This window comes from Cydia fagiglandana, chromosome 10 (genome assembly GCF_963556715.1).
Source record: "Cydia fagiglandana chromosome 10, ilCydFagi1.1, whole genome shotgun sequence".
Lineage (NCBI taxonomy): Eukaryota > Metazoa > Arthropoda > Insecta > Lepidoptera > Tortricidae > Cydia > Cydia fagiglandana.
Genome location: NC_085941.1, coordinates 19818518 through 19837841, shown reverse-complemented (window position 1 = coordinate 19837841; position 19324 = coordinate 19818518). Strand labels below are relative to the sequence as shown.

Below are 19324 nucleotides of genomic sequence, written 5' to 3'. Positions count from 1 at the left end.
ACATTTTTCAAATTTGCCGCCTTTTTCTACTGACAAGATCTGCTTGACCAACTATATATTGCGTAATATTGCCAAGTTTTATTTATTTTCGATATTCATTGAGTATCGATAACAGTAGTACAATAAGGGCAATATTATCGATATATTTTTATGTGGCAACACTACCAAGCGCTTCCATTCATAGACTTATAATATATATAGACGGTGTCATAGCGAGCTGTCACTGTTGCCACTTTTGTTTAGTGTACGATTAACAATGAGGCCCACGTTGCTGTAGCCATGTCGATAAAGTCATATCGATAAACTATCGACATTTCTTGCAATTTTAATTGTACTTCAAAAGCCTCCTCCACACTCGTGCGCGAATCGCGGCTTCGTTCGCGATTCACGCGCATAGTCTGGAGGGGGCTAAAGGCTTAACGATACCTAAAATGACCAAAAACGCTTTTATTCTTTATTGTGGTTATCAGATCACAATTTTATAGTCACGCCCCAGCAGGGAACCAAGGGAAAGTTCAGATATTTAATTAAAATACATAAATACCTCCTAAAATAGGTGTTCCGCAATAATTGAATTATATTATTATATTATAATATATTCATTATCCATTAGCATTTCAATTATTTTTATGTTTAACGAAGATATTGAAGCTTCAATTAATCGCTATTTCGTTCCGCTGTGTAGCGTTTATCGATATATAACATGATTAAAATCGACTTTTCACATCCCTAAAAGAGCACACATATACGCTTTTACGCACACATACACAGCCTGGGCGCATCAAGAAAGGCAACACTTGATTTGAAGTCCACCTTGTGAACAGTATGGTTGTCCTTTTTTGACAAACGGCATTTTAAAAGAGCGAGGAGAGAGAAATGATACTAGTTGCTGCGCCGTGAAAGAGAACAGAAAACGTTGGGCTCTTGCTTCCATTTGACGTAAGTGACAAGTGACAGTTGTCAATGTCACATTTGCGATTTCAGGATTTCATTTCAGAGTTTGTAAGAAAACACTCGAACGAAACGAAATTCATTTTTATTGATAAATATTATCGTTCTCATCTTTTGAGTCCAAAAAAGCAAGTAAAGTTGACAGATCAGTAGTGAACAAACCGCTGATCTAGTTCACTTAAAGTGCCAGGAGTCATATTTCATAATAGGAGATAATACCGCTTGCGTAAGTAAATATATTTTCCTATACATGCTACTAAAATTTTATACTTTACCTAAAAATTGCAACCGCTACAAGCTAGCTACACATACATGACTGTGTGTATGATGTATTTATTCAAACATTTTCCTTATACATAAATTGTTTCATGCACTTAGAAATATTTATTAATTAATTAATATTTAATATTAATTAATTTAATATAATACCTAAAAAACATATATTGGATTAAGCTAAGTGCTAGTCAATTAACTAAGAAACTTAAGGAATTTTACCTACAAACATTTTTTTTCAATAGCCTAATTTGTGTCCCACTGCTGGGCAAGGCCTCCCCCTTATTCTACAAATATACCTTAATTCTAAAACTCAATGTTTTCTAAAATGTTATCAGTGACCATGTGGAGTGTGGCGCACCTGTGCCGGTGCTCGGGCCTGCGGGCGCCGTCGCTCGTGGTGGCCGGGGGACGGAATGGATTCACACAGCTAGCTGCCCGGCAGCTGGCTCCTGCTCGCACAAGTTCTACCTTGGGATGCAGCAAAAATAGAGTATTTAGGGTATGTATCCAACTAATATTATATCTATGTGTAAATGTTTGTGTATTTACTCTTAACACACAAACAAACAAATGCACCCATACAGTTTAGGACCTAGCAAAGGACATACATTTTTATCTTGAAATGCAGCAATTGAAATGGTGCAGTGCTATAGGGGATACAATTTTTAGGGTTCCGTAGCCAAATGGCAAAAAAACGGAACCCTTATAGATTCGTCATGTCTGTCTGTCTGTCTGTCTGTCTGTCCGTCCGTATGTCACAGCCACTTTTTTCCGAAAGTATAAGTACTATACTGTTGAAACTTGGTGAGTAGATGTATTCTGTGAACCGCATTAAGATTTTCGTACAAAAATAGAAAAAAAAACAATAAATTTTTAGGGTTCCCGATACATAGAACTGAAACCCTAAATTTTTTTTTCATCAAACCCATACGTGTGGGGTATCTATGGATAGGTCTTCAAAAATGATATTGAGGTTTCTAAAATCATTTTCTTCTAAACTGAATAGTTTGCGCGAGACACACTTCCAAAGTGGTAAAATGTGTGTCCCCCCCCCTGTAACTTCTAAAATAAGAGAATGATAAACCTAAAAAAAATATATGATGTACATTACCATGCAAACTTCCACCGAAAATTGGTTTGAACAAGATTTGGTAAGTAGTTTTTTTTTAATACGTCATAAACCGTAAACCCCAATTTTATTATGTTACTTGCTGTTACGGAACCCTTCATGGGCGAGTCCGACTCGCACTTGGCCGCTTTTTATTTTACAACTTCTACATAAACAAAGTAGCTGCTATAGACTAACAGCAAATATTGACAATCATTTTCTAACATTAAGGAGTCTATAAGTTGAGTTTCAAAAGAAGTTTATAGAAACTATGCTTATTTTTATTAATAAAACTGTAAAAAATAATAATGTGTGACTCTATACTGATAAAGATTTATCTGAGACCTCAAGCTTGTTAAACTCATACTTAAAACTTAACAGGAAAACTAACATGTTTATTGTTCATTTCATACACATTGTACCATCGCCAACACTGTTAACTGTACATCGGTGGACTTTATGCCTTTGTAATAAGGTCCACCGATGTACAGTTAGGAGTGTTGCTGCTTGTACTAATTACTCTAAAGCTCTTCCTCTTACTTAAGATAATTGAATAACATGGACACGTGTCTTGTGCAATCCACCATGAGTCCCCTAAATTGTTAAAAATATTTTTTTATTATCTTCTTCCCTGTGACCAGCTTCTTCATTTTGAGCTTTAAATTTTGAATCAATTTTCTTTAAAATAATAAATAAGTATTCTAGGCATTAATGTGGGCACTAACCTAAACTCAGATCAAATGGCTCATTTATGACTTCGACACATGACAATTTCACAAACTCTAGCAATTTCCTTTATATTTCAGATAAGCGAGCTCCTAAAATCAAACAACATAGTAGCTCGCCTCTGCTCCACGCCACCGAAGCCCAAACCAAGCAAGGCAGTCGGCTACTGGCTGCTCGGCTGTTCTGGAATGGTGTTCACTGCCGTTGTGCTAGGTATGGTCGCCGGTTATATTATATTGCTATACTGTGTTTATTATGTTGTTAATGTGGCACTCAGTAGGACTAATGGTAGCAAGTAGGTACAGAATGGTCGTAATGCAAACAGCAACGCTCTTAACTGTCCATCTGTGGACCTTATGCCTTTAGTAATAAGGTTTAAGAACTGTCAGTGTGGGTGATGGTACTGCAAACCGATAGCTGAGATTAACGATTTCACTTACAAATTCTAAAGGGTGTCTTTCAATTTATGTCTGGCTGGTCTATGGAATAGGATTTGATTTAAAACCTTTGTTTGGACATTATTATTGAGTTATGTATAATTATAAAGGTAGCTTTGAGTAAAAGTGTCTCACATTCCTACTATTACCAATGACAAGTCTCTTTTCTGGATTTATTAGAATTTTCTTTTTTAATAAGATTTTAAGTCAATGTCAGAGGTACCTAAATGTTAGAGATGAACTGGCTAGAATTACAAGAATATGTTTATCATTTAAAGTTTGAAAATAATCTGTGATGTATTTAAGACTACAACTATGTAGATATTTAATAATAAAAACGTAAAAAAAAATCTTGTTTTAATTATTCAACCTGGGGTTGGGGTTATATTCTAAAGACAATAATAGATATAATAAGTGGAGGGTAAATTATAAACAAACTATGATACTTATGTTCGCATTTCGTAAGATACCGTAATATGGTAGTTTTTCTACCTAATACCAGTAGTAGGTACCTGGGGTAGATAAAAAAAAGCAGTATTAAAATGCAATTTAGAAAGATTTAAAATCAAATCTATAGTAAATAAAATTTTCAATATACTTGCTGGTAACGTGGAACTTTTTGAACCACCTTTTAGGCTCATAACTCATAATCATAACATAACTCATAACTTAAATAAGTGATAACTATGTATATATTATTCTACAGTGTGATGTGTAAAATTATTTATAATTTTATCAATAAATATCTCAATCTCTCAATCTCAATCCTAACGACCCTGCGGTTTACACAAATAGAGCCTTAAAAGATGATTCTAACTTTTTTTTTTTATTATGAATGGGCTTACTCATGGCCACAGACTAGCCGAGGCGTAGACGTGGCCTACGATGGAGCGAGCTCGCCCAGAAGGTGCCTGTTCACTCTTGATTTGAAGGTTGCCGGGTTATAAGAAAACGGAAATATAGACGCCGGCAAGGAATTCCATTCCTTGGCAGTGTGCATAAGGAAAGTAGAAGCAAAGCGCTTCGTGCGAATTGGTGGAATATCTACCAAGTAAGGATGGAAACCGGCCGTGCGTCTAAAAGTCCGATGGTAGTTAGAATGGGGACGGTGGAATAAGCTCGTATACTACTATAAATACTATAAGAGAGGTGCAGGGGGGCAATTTCTAGTGTGCCATATATATCCAAATAGCGATGTGTTGTGTGTGACTCTAGTTAATAATGTAAAATGGAAGATATTTCGTTTAGTTGAAATTAACCCGCAGTCGAAATTGCCCCCCTGCACCTTAAAGGATTTTTCTGTCCGCCTAATATAAGGCTTACCTTATATTAGGCGGACCTTATGACCATGACCATGATAGTACCTTAGTACGTGTCGTGTATTGTTCTTTTGGTGGTGGTTTGTTATATTTATTTGTGTATTTATTCTAAAAACTAGTCGCTTTCGTAAAAACTAGTGCCTACGTCAAATCATGGGATTAGTTGTCAAGCGGACCCCCGGCTCCCATGAGCCGTGGCAAAATGCTGGGATAACGCGAGGAAGAAGAAGATTTATTCTTGCGGTGGGAGGGTGGGAACATTAATTGCATGTAAAATATACACAAGTATGTATAACGGGTTAGCACTGATTGACTAGCACGTTATCTTTTCGCGGATTAGCAAAGTAATATTTTTGGTTTTACTTAATGTAAGGTTTGTGTACAGGTGGTGTGACGCGCCTGACAGAGTCCGGTTTGTCTATGGTGACGTGGAAACTGCTGGGGGAAAAACTTCCCACCACCGAGGCCGAGTGGGAGGCCGAGTTCAACAAGTATCAACAGTTCCCAGAATATAAATAGTAAGTAACTGCTTACTGCTTAGTCAAGTTGGTAGGTCTACCAGATCTAGCGGCCTCAATGCTACCAGAGGCCCTACCGTGAAAAATGAGAATCGAAATTTCTTTATCTGCCTCTCTATCACTACTCGAATTAGTAAGAGCGATAGATATTATAGATTACGAAATTTCGATTTTGAAAACGGGTCACGCACGTATTTTAAGTAGAAAAACGCTCGACATGTTTCACTCCGTACCGAGGAATGTCCTCAGGCCGCGGACCGGCGCAGTGAAACATGACATGTCGAGCGCTTTTCGACTTAAAATAGGTACGTGAGTGACCCGTTTTCAATATATTTAATATGTCGGTGACACTCTCACGGAAGTTTTGTTATAAAATTTCGATCTTGGTTTTTCAATACAATAGGTAAAGGTATGCTTTATTATTAAAGTAAAATAGGAAAAAATCATCAGAAAGACACACCATATGGATCGAGTAAACGTCGATATCTCACTTAGGTACGATTAGTCAGAGAGAAACGGTGTCCCAAAAGGTCGCAATCTTGCTTGAAGCGGTTATTTTTTACACTCTTATTCCGCTTATTCGCTAGTAAAGTCGTCTCTAATTAGTACCAATTGTTTCTGATTATTTTTCTATGATGATCAGTTGATAACATAATATCTTTGTTTCAGTAAAAACCAACACATAACCCTCTCAGAATTCAAATGGATCTGGTGGATGGAGTTCGCGCACCGCTCGTGGGGGCGCTGTATAGGGGCGGCCGTGTTCCTGCCCGCCGCCTTCTTCTGGACGAGGGGGTATCTCGACAAGGGGATGAAGGTCAGGGTGGGGGTGTACTGTGCTCTAGTCGCTGCTCAGGTAAGAACAGTAACTATAGTGTCGCTGTATAGGGGCGGCCGTGCTTTTACCGGCAGCCTTCTTCTTCTGGATGAGGGGGTATCTCGACAAGGGGATGAAGGTCAGGGTGGGGGTGTACTCTGCTCTAGTCGCTGCTCAGGTAAGAACAGTAACTATAGTGTCGCTGTATAGGGGCGGCCGTGCTTTTACCGGCAGCCTTCTTCTTCTGGATGAGGGGGTATCTCGACAAGGGGATGACGGTCAGGGTGGGGATGTACTGTGCTCTAGTCGCTGCTCAGGTAAGAACAGTAACTATAGTGTCGCTGTATAGGGGCGGCCGTGTTCCTGCCCGCCGCCTTCTTCTGGATGAGGGGGTAACTCGACAAGGGGATGAAGGTCAGGGTGGGGGTGTACTGTGTCCTAGGCGCTGCTCAGGTGAGAAAAATACTGGAGACTTTTGTTTCTATAGAAAACCCAACACCTATGCCATGAGGTGACGTTAGTTTTGACGAGTTAATTGCTTATTTTGACAAAGTCGCCACCGTTATAAGATGACAGTCGCATCTGACCTGACCAAGGGAGAAAGTAGGGGAATAGTTAGGTTTCCTCAAAATTTCCTAATTTGCAAACATGTGGGTGATGCTGACGAACAGTATAATTTCATTTTTTAGGGTTCCGTACCCAAAGGGTAAAATGGGACCCTATTACTAAGACTCCGCTGTCCGTCCGTCCATCTGTCACCAGGCTGTATGTCACGAACCGTGATAGCTAGACAGTTGAAATTTTGACAGATGATGTATTTCTGTTGTGCCGCTATAACAACAAATACTAAAAACAGAATAAAATAAAGATTTAAGTGGGGCTCCCATAAAACAAACGTGATTTTTGACCGAAATTAAGCAACTCGGGTGAGGTTAGTACTTGGATGGGTGACCGTTTTTATAGATAATGTACCGGATAATCGAGTCCGACTCGCACTTGGCCGGTTTTTTGCATCTATTAAGGCGCGCTCCGTTAATTGTACTTACGTACATACGAGTACACGCAGATAATTAACTTGAATTGTTGTTTCCAGGGTCTGATGGGCTGGTATATGGTCCGCTCCGGTCTCGAAGACCGTTTCCAAGGTCCGTCAGACGTACCCCGTGTGTCACAGTACCGTCTGGCTGCACATTTGGGTCTGGCCTTTATTCTATACGCAGGCCTTCTTGGAGGGGCTTTAAGGGTGCTCCGCCCCTTCCCGCCGGGCACTTTACAGAAGTAGGTATACTTATGATAGCAGTACCGCTTTCATCAAATGCGAAATTTCTTTCATGTTCTAGCGAAGCTTACCTGAAAATACCTAAATCAATCTAGGTATTCCTATTTCCTGCCTACGCCTGAATAAATATGATTTTTTTCACCACACCAGCTCGGAAAGGCTTACTTTGCACTTCAAAAACTGATAGCAGTTACATTTTATTCACATGTGAGGCAAAGTAATCAAATGCAAATTTTGAGTTGTTTTCTTATAATGCTGGTAGAATTGACTTTTAAATGATGATTTTGGATGATAAATATTTAATAACATTCATTTGGATTTGATTTCGTTTGATATTTTACATTTAATATTTGCTTCGGGTTGGTGTGGTGAAAAAATTTGTGTTTCTTCTTCTTCTCCGTCGAATTACTCTTGACAGAGCAGTCGTGGTCACGTTGAACGACGAACGATTCTACGCCAGTTCTCCCTGGCAGATGCTTCTCTGGCACATATGTTAAGTGGGGATTTGTGTTTCACTCGGGGGCAAATTTTGTTTAACCCTCGTGCTTTGAAACCCTCGCATCAATATTAGCACGAACGGTTAAACAACAACTTTGCCGCCTTGTAAAACAAATAACTATTTTTATTGCAGGATTAAGGAGTTGAAAAGTGTGACGGCTTTGGCGCACTCCGTAAAGGCGATGGCTTTTTTCACTGCTTTATCAGGTAATTAAAGAAAGTAGCTAAAACAAACATAATAGTTTTTAAAGAAAGAAAGAGAAGACAGTTACATTATGTTTAGCTAAAGCGCCATCTATATAAAGGACCAAGAAAAGTCTGAATCGATTTTGATAGCCCACACATTGCAAGTGTTATTTTAAACGTCAAACTTCTATGAAATTATGAAAATCGCTGTAGACTTTTCTTGGTCTAAGTCTAAACCGTCACGAATAAATCATGTTTATACATTTAATAATATCAAAACAATGAATCTTTGCCTAAAGTAATATTGTTTAAACACTGACTGTATGAAAATATACTACAAGGACACGTTTACCAATACACATACACATTTATATTTTATCTGTTGTACCATTATTCCTTTCTTTTCGTATAATAAAATATTTACTTACTTACCAAATATAAATGCCAATTTTCAAGTATGGATATAAGTTAGAAAAGGTCTTTGGTGATTATTCGTTTCATTTCGAGCTCTAAAACCCCACCCATAAACAAAATTACCCGTTTTTAAAGTACTTATCCATAATACATTATGTTTTTTTTATTACAGGTGCTTTCGTAGCGGGTTTAGACGCGGGCCTGGTCTACAACTCGTTCCCCAAAATGGGAGACAACTGGATACCGGACGACATTCTGGCGTTCGCTCCTACTGCGAGAAACTTTACCGAAAATCCTACCACAGTGCAGTTCGATCATCGCGTGTTGGGTAACTATAACTACACCTTTAACTATGACTACTCATAACAAAATGGATGACAACTAGATACCGGACGACATTCTAGCCTTCGCCACCACTGCAAGGACCTATACTTACCGAAAATCCTACCACAGTGCAGTTCGATCATCGCGTGTTGGGTAACTATAACTACACCTTTAACTATGACTACTTATAACAAAATGGATGACAACTAGATACCGGACGACATTCTAGCCTTCGCCACTACTGCAAGGACCTATACTTACCGAAAATCCTACCACAGTGCAGTTCGATCATCGTGTGTTGAGTAACTATAACTATACCTTAGATATTTAACTTTTTGTAGGTAAGTACATTTTATAGTTTGTATTTTTATTCTGTTTCTAGTTTTAACTTAAGTTTTAATTTTGCGTTACTATGACTATAACAAGATGACCACAGGATACCGGACGACATTTTGCCCTTAGCTCCTACTGCAAGAAACCGAAAATCCTACCACTCATACCACTCTGCAATTCAACCATCGTATGTTGGGTAACCATCGGCTATAACGAAATGGGTGGGAATTTTGGATACCGGACGATATTTTACCCTTCGCCCGTACTGCGAGAACTTTACCGAAAATTCTACGTCTGTGAAATTCGACCATCGTGTGTTAGGTAACTATAACTATCTTAGGATATTTAAATATGACTAACAAAATGGGTGACAACCGGATACTAGACGCCATATTGGCCTTTCAACTATTCAGTATTCGGCCAAAACCACTATTCGTGGCATCTCTAGTTTTTAACGCTATACAAACCAAGTGCGGGTAGTTCCAAAAACTCGCGCGGCTAGATGCTGATGTCAACTTTAGCCAGTCTTCTCCGAGACCACGGGGTCAACGCCGTCCTCGAAACGTCGGAGGCAATTCTTGGGATTTAAATACGCGATTAAGGGTCGGTTGCACCAAACTGTTACGAATGTTAAAGAGTTCGCTAAATTTTTATGTATGGAAAGTTTCATAGTAAAGGCGCGGGGCGCGCCGGCTGACGATGATCAGTCTGTCAAATGTGGTTGGTGCAACTGGCACTAAGTCGCGTTATACAAATTAATAATTCAATTATTTATTTTTAAAGATAACAGTGATCCCATTGTGTTAGTAATACATATTATAAAATACGGCTTAAAAACTATATTAATACTTAAAAGTTATATTAGACTTAATTAATTTCATTAAACATATCATAATCGGACAACAAACGTGATCAACAATCATCCTTAGAATGCTGTTTGTGCCATTCCTGGTTCTATGCAGTAATGAGGCCGCTTTCTTGCGTATAATTGCCGCAAAGCCGACGGTTCGGGCCTCCGCAAACATGGCCGCTGCAGAACCTAGGCAGCCCAACTAGCACTCTGAAGGCGTTGTTGTACACCACTCGCAAAGCATTATAGGATTTTTCTCAAAAATGGACGTCAAAGTCGATTTTGCCGTGTAAAAAATAGGTCGCGAAGCGCGGAGTTTATGGTCAGTCAAAAATTAAAAAGTTAAAAACATTGCAGTCTCGATTTTAGGACTGCAATGTTGCATACAAATTCCATTATTTGTCGAGTTCCAAACTTATTAAAAGTTGAAATGGCCATATCAAATGAAGGCACAGGCCCATTAAACAGCCAAACAGATGATTAGTACCGCGACTATTTAGCTGTCTCAAATAGGTTGGCGTATTTTCGGCAGAAAAATACACTTCTATTTTTTTATTAAAAAAAATAAAAAGGCGGCAAGGGCTTTGTTCTGTGAAAATATATACGTAAGAATGTTGCTTTTGTAAAATATTTCTATGATATTTATATTTCTTGCACCATTTTTGAGAAAAGCACTATATATGACTCGGCTGGAAGTCTACTTGCTGGCTTCGGATTCAATTAAACGGACTCCCAAGGTCGTCCGTTTAAAACGAATCCTCAGCCTGCAAGTAGCTACTTCCGAGCCTCGACAATAATGTACTATTTGGGTATATAGCTGACCCAAATAATGTTTTTTTCACCTCAGCAGCTCGAACAAGGGTACTTTGCTTCTTAAAAACAGTGAGCAAAATGCGATTTTGCTCACTGAGTCATTTTGTCTCACTCAGTGAGCAAAATCGCATTTTGCTCACTAAGTGAGACAAAATGAGTGAGCAAAATCGCATTTTGCTCACTGAGTGAGACAAAATGTCATTCAAGTGACCTTTATAGTCAAATGTTATTTCAACATGCGGGGTCTAATACAAGTTCGATATACTTGGGTTCTATTATCTCTGTCCCTCTAGGTATGTTCTCACTGCTTAGGGTGAAAAATTTTGTGTACTACACGAGATCAAAGTTATTTACATCTCGTGCGCTTTTGAATCCCTTACTACGCTCAAGATTCTAAATTAGATTCACTCGCTACGCTCGTGAATCTATTATAGAATCTTTCGCTTGCACGGGATTCAAAATAAGCACTCGAAGAAATATCAAACTTTGATCTCTTGTTGTACAAATAACTATTCTACTCGTCGACTATAATTCTTGAATTAAGATTTCTTATACCAAACTTCAATTGGGTATTTTTAATGTATGGGCTCCCAACTCAACTATAATATTTATATCGATACAATTTAGTCAACTATAATGAAACTGACCAATCACAGCTCGTCGCGATCAAGAGGACGAAACAAAACCATAGCTCAAATTAATTATTTATTTTAGGTTGTATAGTAGAAACAATTGGTTCATAAGTCAGAAACGCGCATGTGACACCCTTAATATAGCAACATCCATAGACTACGAAAACCACTTAGTGTTGCTTGTTAGTCTCCATAGGCTACGGTGGCCAAAATTGAGAAAACAACTGTCTAAAAATTGAATTTAGCACGGAGCAAGTACCAGGGCGTCATGAGCTACGAGAAGGTGTCGTTGACCATGGCGCCGGGCGCGGCGGCCGGGGCGCGTAGTATGAATAAGGTATCGCGGCTGCTCGCGTACCATCTTAGCTGCATACTTTTGGTTTGGTTTGTTTGTATGATTCTACTAGTTTAAAGTATTATGTTTGTTGACTCGTAGAAAAAGTATTGTATACAATAGTGATATAATCAAGCTTTTCAATCTCGTATGTACCTGAGTTAGGCAACTCGGCAAGCTTCGTTGCCTAAACACGGTACTCGACTGAAAAGCTCTATATTATATCACGATTGTATAAAATACTATTAAAGCTATGTTTGTCGTGCAGGCACGACGACGCTGGCGCTGGCGACGGCGCTGTTCCTGAAGAGTCGCGGCGCGCCGCTGTCGCCGGCCGCGCGGCGGGTCGCGTGCGCCGTCGGCGCCATGGCGTGGATGCAGGTCATTGTGACGTTATCTATGAAAAGGGACCTTATTGTCGACGCCATTATTAACGAAGCTCCGATATAAATACAATGCCGCGCGACGTAAGCGCTATCGACAATAAGGTCCCTTTTCATAGATAATGCCCCAATTATGTCACAATCTCTTGATATGCGTCGTTCCACTAAAATGTCTACAGTGTGTAAGTCTAATACGGGCGATAAATTAAATCGGACATAGTATTCATTAGTGTAATCGTGAAGTAAAAGGTTTTTTTAAGTTGCAGTTCTTTACGACCCACAGTGGTTCGGGTTGTATGGGCGCGCGGAATTAATTGTTTTTAAGAATAGGTGGGATTATAAAACGTGTGTAATGTGGTTTTATCGATAGAAATAGGTAAAATAAATAATATAAATAAATTTTTGTTTTGTTTATTAGAAATTTATATTAAAATCATCAAAAATATACTAAAAATACAAAATTATGAAAACATTAACATTAACATACTCGTATAATAATTCAAAAATGGCTTACAGAATTAAATTGCAATAAATTGAGTATATAATAAAAATAATTACTAGTATAAATAAATAAAAAAGGCTTTAAATTAATAATTTTCTACAATAAATTGTTGTATTTCGTCGTGCTCTCGTCCTGTTTTCTTATAATTATTATTTGCTCTTAAGCTGTAAATAAAAAGGTCAGAAGATGTCAAAAGCAAGTTTATGATATCTTCGTTCGCAGATTCCCTTGAGCATTTCCTCGAATGGTACAATCTGTACCGACGATAATCCTTATTCCGCGCTTCCTGGGCTTCTTCGGTTAACATTCCAATCGGTAGAGCAGCAGCGGATATTATTTTACTTCCATGGGTCAGTATTTTGTGTACTGTATTTGGCATATAGTACCATTCGTACAAGCCAACGAATATTTCAGCTGTTTTATTGCAGTAATCTCCAAACTTTTCAGCATCTATTGTGGCACCAGAGTTAATTGCCTGTAATATTACTGAAAACCGGTGAATCAGTTCTTTCTACCCCTGTAATCTGGGTGTGAGCATACTCACTGATATTTATAACCGCATACTCCTCACCGGGAAGATACCCAACCAGTGGAGGCTGAGTATCATTACTCCAGTATTCAAAGGTAAGGGCTCGGTGCGGGAGTGTAGCAAGTATCGCGGTATAAAGGTTATGTCTCACACCATGAAGCTCTTTGAGCGCATAATCGATGCTCGGCTCCGACAGGAGTGTACAGTCTCGGGGTGTCAATATGGGTTTCGGCCAGGGTGCGGAACGATGGACCCTGTATTTGCCCTGAGGACCCTCATGGAGGGATACAGAGCAAAGAACACGCCTCTACATTTCCTGTTTCTGGACATGGAAAAGGCCTTTGACTGTGTCCCTCGTGAGATGATCTGGTGGGCGCTGCGGTCCAAGGCTGTACCTGAGGCCTATATTGACACTATCCGGGACATGTACCACGATTCTGATTCAATAGTCAGGACCGCTGTTGGTGACACCAACCCCTTCTCTGTCACTGTTGGAGTACATCAGGGCTCTGTGCTCAGCCCGTTTCTGTTTAGCGTGATATTAGACGCCCTGTCAGCCAGCATCCGAGACTACCATGAGCAGCCACCGTGGCTATTCATGTATGCTGATGATATCGCGCTGACAGACTCTGATAAGGGCCGACTTGTCCAGCGTGTGAACAGATGGAGGGGGTCGCTGGAGAACGGCGGTCTTAAACTAAATGTGGCGAAGACAGAGTACATGGCCTGCAATAGTACAGATCCTCTACCCGTCCGCATAGGCGTGGACATGGTCGAGCGCACGGATCAAGTTAAGTACCTAGGATCTGTACTTAGCACTACCGGGGACATCGACAGCGACGTCAAAGCCCGAATTTCCGCTGCTTGGGTCAAATGGCGGGAGATGACTGGGGTTATTTGTGACCCCAAAATGCCGATTAAGTTGAAGGGACAGGTCTATAAGACCATCATTAGACCTGCCCTTCTGTACGGCAGCGAGACTTGGCCTTTACTAGAGCGGCACAAGCAGGAACTGCGTGTCACGGAAATGAAGATGCTACGGTAGATGTGCGGAGTTTCACGCAAGGATCGCGTCCGAAACGCCCACATTCGGGGTAGTCTTGGCGTCCGTGACATCGCAGACAAACTGCAAGAGTGTCGCCTTCGTTGGTATGGCCACGTCTCGCGCAGACCGGCAAGTTACGTGGGTAACAAATGCCTGGCCATGCCGCCTCCTCCCGGTACGGGAAGAAGAGGCCGGCCCAAGAAGCGATGGCTTGATGTCGTCAAGGAGGACATGCGTGCCAACGGACTCACTACCAGGGATGCCGAAGATCGGGCAAAGTGGTCACGAAGGAGTCGGAAGGCGGACCCCGGGTCCTCGCGCCCCGCGCGGGGGCACAGCCGGGATTGACGCCAGGAGGATGATGAATCTCCGCAACTAAACTTGGGTTACTGAAAAATCTCCTGAAGGTATTACCATCATTAGATGATTACCTTGCTTGACGAAGTCAACTTTCAAACCCAATCTTTCGTACAACTCTTTTTGAATTCTATTCTTTTCTGCTTCTTTTTGTGGCCGTGTGACTGCATTTGTACTCCATTTACAAAATGACTTGTTGTAGGCTATGTGTAGAATACATTCCATGAGCTTTCAATACACTTATGCACATCTTGGTCACTTGAAATAGCAATTTCAACTAACTCGGCATTTGAAATGCTGAAACTTCCCATAACTACTAAGTAGGTACAATAACGCAAAAAAACAGTGTTATTTTCTCGAATCGATAATTGTAACTGAAGAAGAAGAAAATAATCTATGCATTTTATACCCAAAATCAAGATATTTATTTATTAATCACCCCCATTAAGGTTTTAACCTCATTAAGGTGTTTCCTTACATTAAGTACGCTCATTAGTTATATGGTCATTATTCAAATGTTTGCAGGTCCCGGCAGTTGGAATCAATTTAGTAATTATCTCAGATACTTAAGCTATCATTTGTGCTATTTTTCGATGGAGCGGACGCTGGCGGAAGAAAGTAATACTCTTTTGGATAATGAAAATTGGCAAAATAATGACTATGTCGTTTTCGCTCAAGTCATACTCAAATTAAGCCACAAAGTCACTAACATTATATAACATATAAATAGCTTAGTATATGCTCCTGTAACTAAAATAAATATTTTGTATACTTTAGCGCTGATTTCAGAAATATATGACCTGCAATAAACAAGTTTTTTAAGGGAACATTGGCATGTGTACAGCATCGTGTACTTTGGTCTATTAATTTACTGATAAATAATACACCAAAATTAAAATCCTTTCACGATAGACCTACACAAGTATTCTACTTTTAGATTTAAGACATACGAATGACTAAATCTGACCTGTAAAATTTGGACTTTATTCCGCTCTTGAACCAATGTGCGACCCCATAATTAATTTTTTTTAAATTTCTCAGCAGCAATGTACTGTAAACATGGTTGCGGTACCGAAATGTCAAATGTTCATTAGCAATACAACAATAGCATTTACAAACTTACCTATCTGGAGGAACATTCACAATACATGTTAGCATTACACTGCGTTTAATGTTTTGTAGTTATTTTGGTAGATAAAAGTACTACTAGGCGAACAAAATAGCGTCACGTACCCGAACCTTTTCTGGAATGCCCCTGTAACATAACAGCAATGAATTAACTCTTTACCAGGCTAAGGGATATATATGTATTTCCCACATGCGGCACTTCAAACATGCGTTCTATTTTCGATGAGTAAGACTGACATTCGATTGTCATTTCTGAAATGTCAGCCTGGTAAAGGGTTAAGGTATTTTTTAATTAACTATTAATATGTTCCCACAGGTGGGGCTGGGCATCGCCACGCTACTCCACTACGTCCCAACTCCGCTAGCCGCGAGCCACCAGTCCGGCTCACTACTACTACTCACGCTAGCTATCTGGCTCACACACGAAGTCAAGCTCCTCAAATATATACCTAAATGAACACAGCCTTAAAACTTTTGTACAGTCAGCACCAAAAGTTGCTAAGCGGTCGAGGTGTTCAAAATTACATTGATATGCTCTTATTCTCTTAACCTCCTAAGGCCCAGCCATACATATGCAAAACCAAAAATTTGCCAATGAAATTTGAACCTATAGTACAGGTAATAGGGTTGATTTTTGTTTGATTTAATATCTACCGAAACAAAAGGAATGCAACCCTGTCCCAATTGAATACGGTTTAAATTTCATCAAACTGAATAAGTCCTATAGGTAGTAGTACCTTGGGCCTTAGGAGGTTAACAATAAAGTGGCGTCAAGATCATTTTGAACACCTCACCCGCTTAGCAACTTTTGCTGCTGACTGTACCAAGCATTAGCATGCGCATTAGTCAAAATGTGAAATGCACATTTTGACGACATAAGAGGGCGAGAATAAGTTAATGTAAGGTGGGGTAAGACTAACAGTATGAGGATTCCATACAAGTGATAGTCTGATAGTCTTACCTCGGTGATAGTCTTAGGTATACTCGTACCTTACCATAAATAAATCCAAATACAGAAAATGTAACATTACACATGAGGAATATGATGTTTCACCTTTTAATTTTGCTTAGTTTAGTGAAAGATATTTCAATACGTTGCGTTTGCAAACGTTCTAAAAATTACACCAAGCAAGTACAGATAATCCTTTACCATCGTATTTTTAGGGTTCCGTACCCAAAGGGTAAAACGGGACCCTATTACTAAGACTTCGCTGTCCGTCCGTCCGTCCGTCAGTCACCAGGCTGTATCTCACGAGCCGTGATAGCTAGACTATAACAACAAATACTAAAAACAGAATAAAATAAAGATTTAAATGGGGCTCCCATACAACAAACGTGATTTTTGACCAAAGTTAAGCAACGTCGGGAGGGGTCAGTACTTGGATAGGTGACCGTTTTCTTTTTGCTTTTTTTTTGTTTTTTTTTTTTGCATTATGGTACGGAACGCTTCGTGCGCGAGTCCGACTCGCACTTGCCCGGTTTTTCTATAAAACGTTCGTATTTGTCGTGCTACTTCAGTCAGCGTCAGTAGCTTTTGTACTGTGACTGACTGAAATAGCATGACACGTTGCTACGTTTCCGCGAAAATACGATGGTACGGATGTAGTGCATAATAATTTTCCTTCGTATTTTCGCGGAACCGTACGAACGTGTCTTGATATTTCAGTCAGTCTCGGTACAAAAAGTACTGAGATTGACTGAAGTAGCATGACAAATACGAACGTTTCCGGGAAAATACGAAGGAAAATAATCATGCACTATATCTGTAAAGGAGTCTGCACTACATATGTAATATTTGTTTCATTGGACTGATATCACACTTATTACGATATATGAAAAAAATTTTTTGTATCTTTACTTGGCCGTGGTAGAATCATCGATTCATTTTGTAGCAATTTCGTAAGTTTAGTCTTGACCTATTGTTATTTGTTACTACAAAAAAAATCGTCGATAATATGATGTATCGGCCTCCGCCCTCGCCTTAATGGTAGACCTTACGTTCCTAGTCGATATGATATATTTATAGTATATTTTTGCGCCCATACATTCATCAAAACGACTGTCATTCATTTGAACTGATGCGTATGGCAAGAATATCATACATGAAATAGAATACTATAGGTAGTATAATTTAAGTTCTTAAGGGTAATAAATGTCATAATTGATTATCAGTATTTAAGACGCATTTATTTTGCACTTCACATCATCACCTTTATTACATATGCCATAAGGTCGTTATCTAAGAATAAAAGACGAAATATTATTCACAAGTGGTTTTATTTGAAAATTTAAAATGCTAATATTGCTTACACACTGAAAACTCTTTATATACAAAATTGCCAGTTTATACTTTGAAATTAGTGTTAATTCGTTCAACAAAGATAATTTATTCCAAGATTAATATTTTGCCATACAATGTTAACTTTGGACCGTGCATGTTGGATAGGGTCTGCCATCTTGTGGCCTAAATCGGAAACTTGAACTTGGCATTTACAGTTTGCAGTAAACAAGCCACCTGAGCTGCCCCCTACAGTTCATGCACGATCCATAAAGAAACAGTATTTATGACAGATTTTTTATTTGAGAAATAAAAACAGATTTATTATATACCGGGTGTGGCCTGTAATATGAGCAAAAAATTAAACCGTAAGCTGTACTCCTCATACTGACCAACATTTGTTCAGCGACTTTTAAAAATAACTTATGGTTAGATTTTTAATACACTTTAAAGTTTATTCTAAGACGTAATGTATTGCAAATTTTGTTATGTTTAAGGCATGCCAATGACAAGCAACGTCAGTCACAATGATAATGGCGCGGCGATGGCGTCCATTGAAGATAATACATTTTTTTTTTAATAGGGAATCTAAACACTACAGAATTTTTAAAAGTTGCTGTACAAAAGTGTCACCGTTTGAGGAGTACAATCTATGTTTTAATTATTGTCTCGTGCTACAGGCCACACCCGGTATGTATTTTCACAACAGAATTTGCTATAGAGGTACTTAGGCCTGTTCATCGAGTTTACAGTATACAATTCTCCCTCTAAATAATAAAAAAAATGTCCCTATCAATTTGACGCAAAATATATATAATCAAATATTTAAATCTTAAACTTGTACAGTGGCGCCACAGGTGGCTAGCAATGGTACTATATGGTATGGTATTATAAATGAAAGTCACCATAATTTACAATTACAATGGTATTTTGTAGTATTTTGTACGCAAACGTGTGCAAACCATTTATAATGAGACGCATGTTTAATATTCATTGATTGAATAAGGTAAACGAAGTAATGTGTAAGACAAATTAATCCTTCGAATTTGACAGTTTATGCAGATGGCGCTCTGAGTCTACATATGCGTTAACTCTGGCTGTCGAATGTTGACGTTTGACATTTCTATGGAGGGTAGAGGTAAGGAGAACAATGTATCAAATAGTGTCAAAAAACCATAAATAGGTGGCGCTACAATACCTACAATATTTGATAAAAGACCTCAAATCATTGACAGCGCAATTCACTCCGTCAATAACGGCTACATTCTTAGCGACTCTAGCGCTACT

At 39.0% G+C, this 19324-nt stretch overlaps 1 protein-coding gene across 1 annotated transcript; it reads left to right on the top strand.

Annotated features, from left to right (window-relative positions):
* Positions 1-996: 996 nt before the first annotated feature.
* On the top strand, positions 997-19324 carry LOC134668049 (cytochrome c oxidase assembly protein COX15 homolog). The gene is made up of 10 exons (XM_063525498.1): positions 997-1177; positions 1563-1726; positions 3142-3274; positions 5203-5335; positions 6005-6191; positions 7246-7430; positions 8063-8136; positions 8702-8857; positions 12084-12196; positions 16076-19324. The coding sequence occupies exons 2-10, from the start codon at positions 1568-1570 to the stop codon at positions 16214-16216; spliced, it is 1281 nt and encodes a 426-aa protein (XP_063381568.1). The 5' UTR covers positions 997-1177; positions 1563-1567; the 3' UTR covers positions 16217-19324.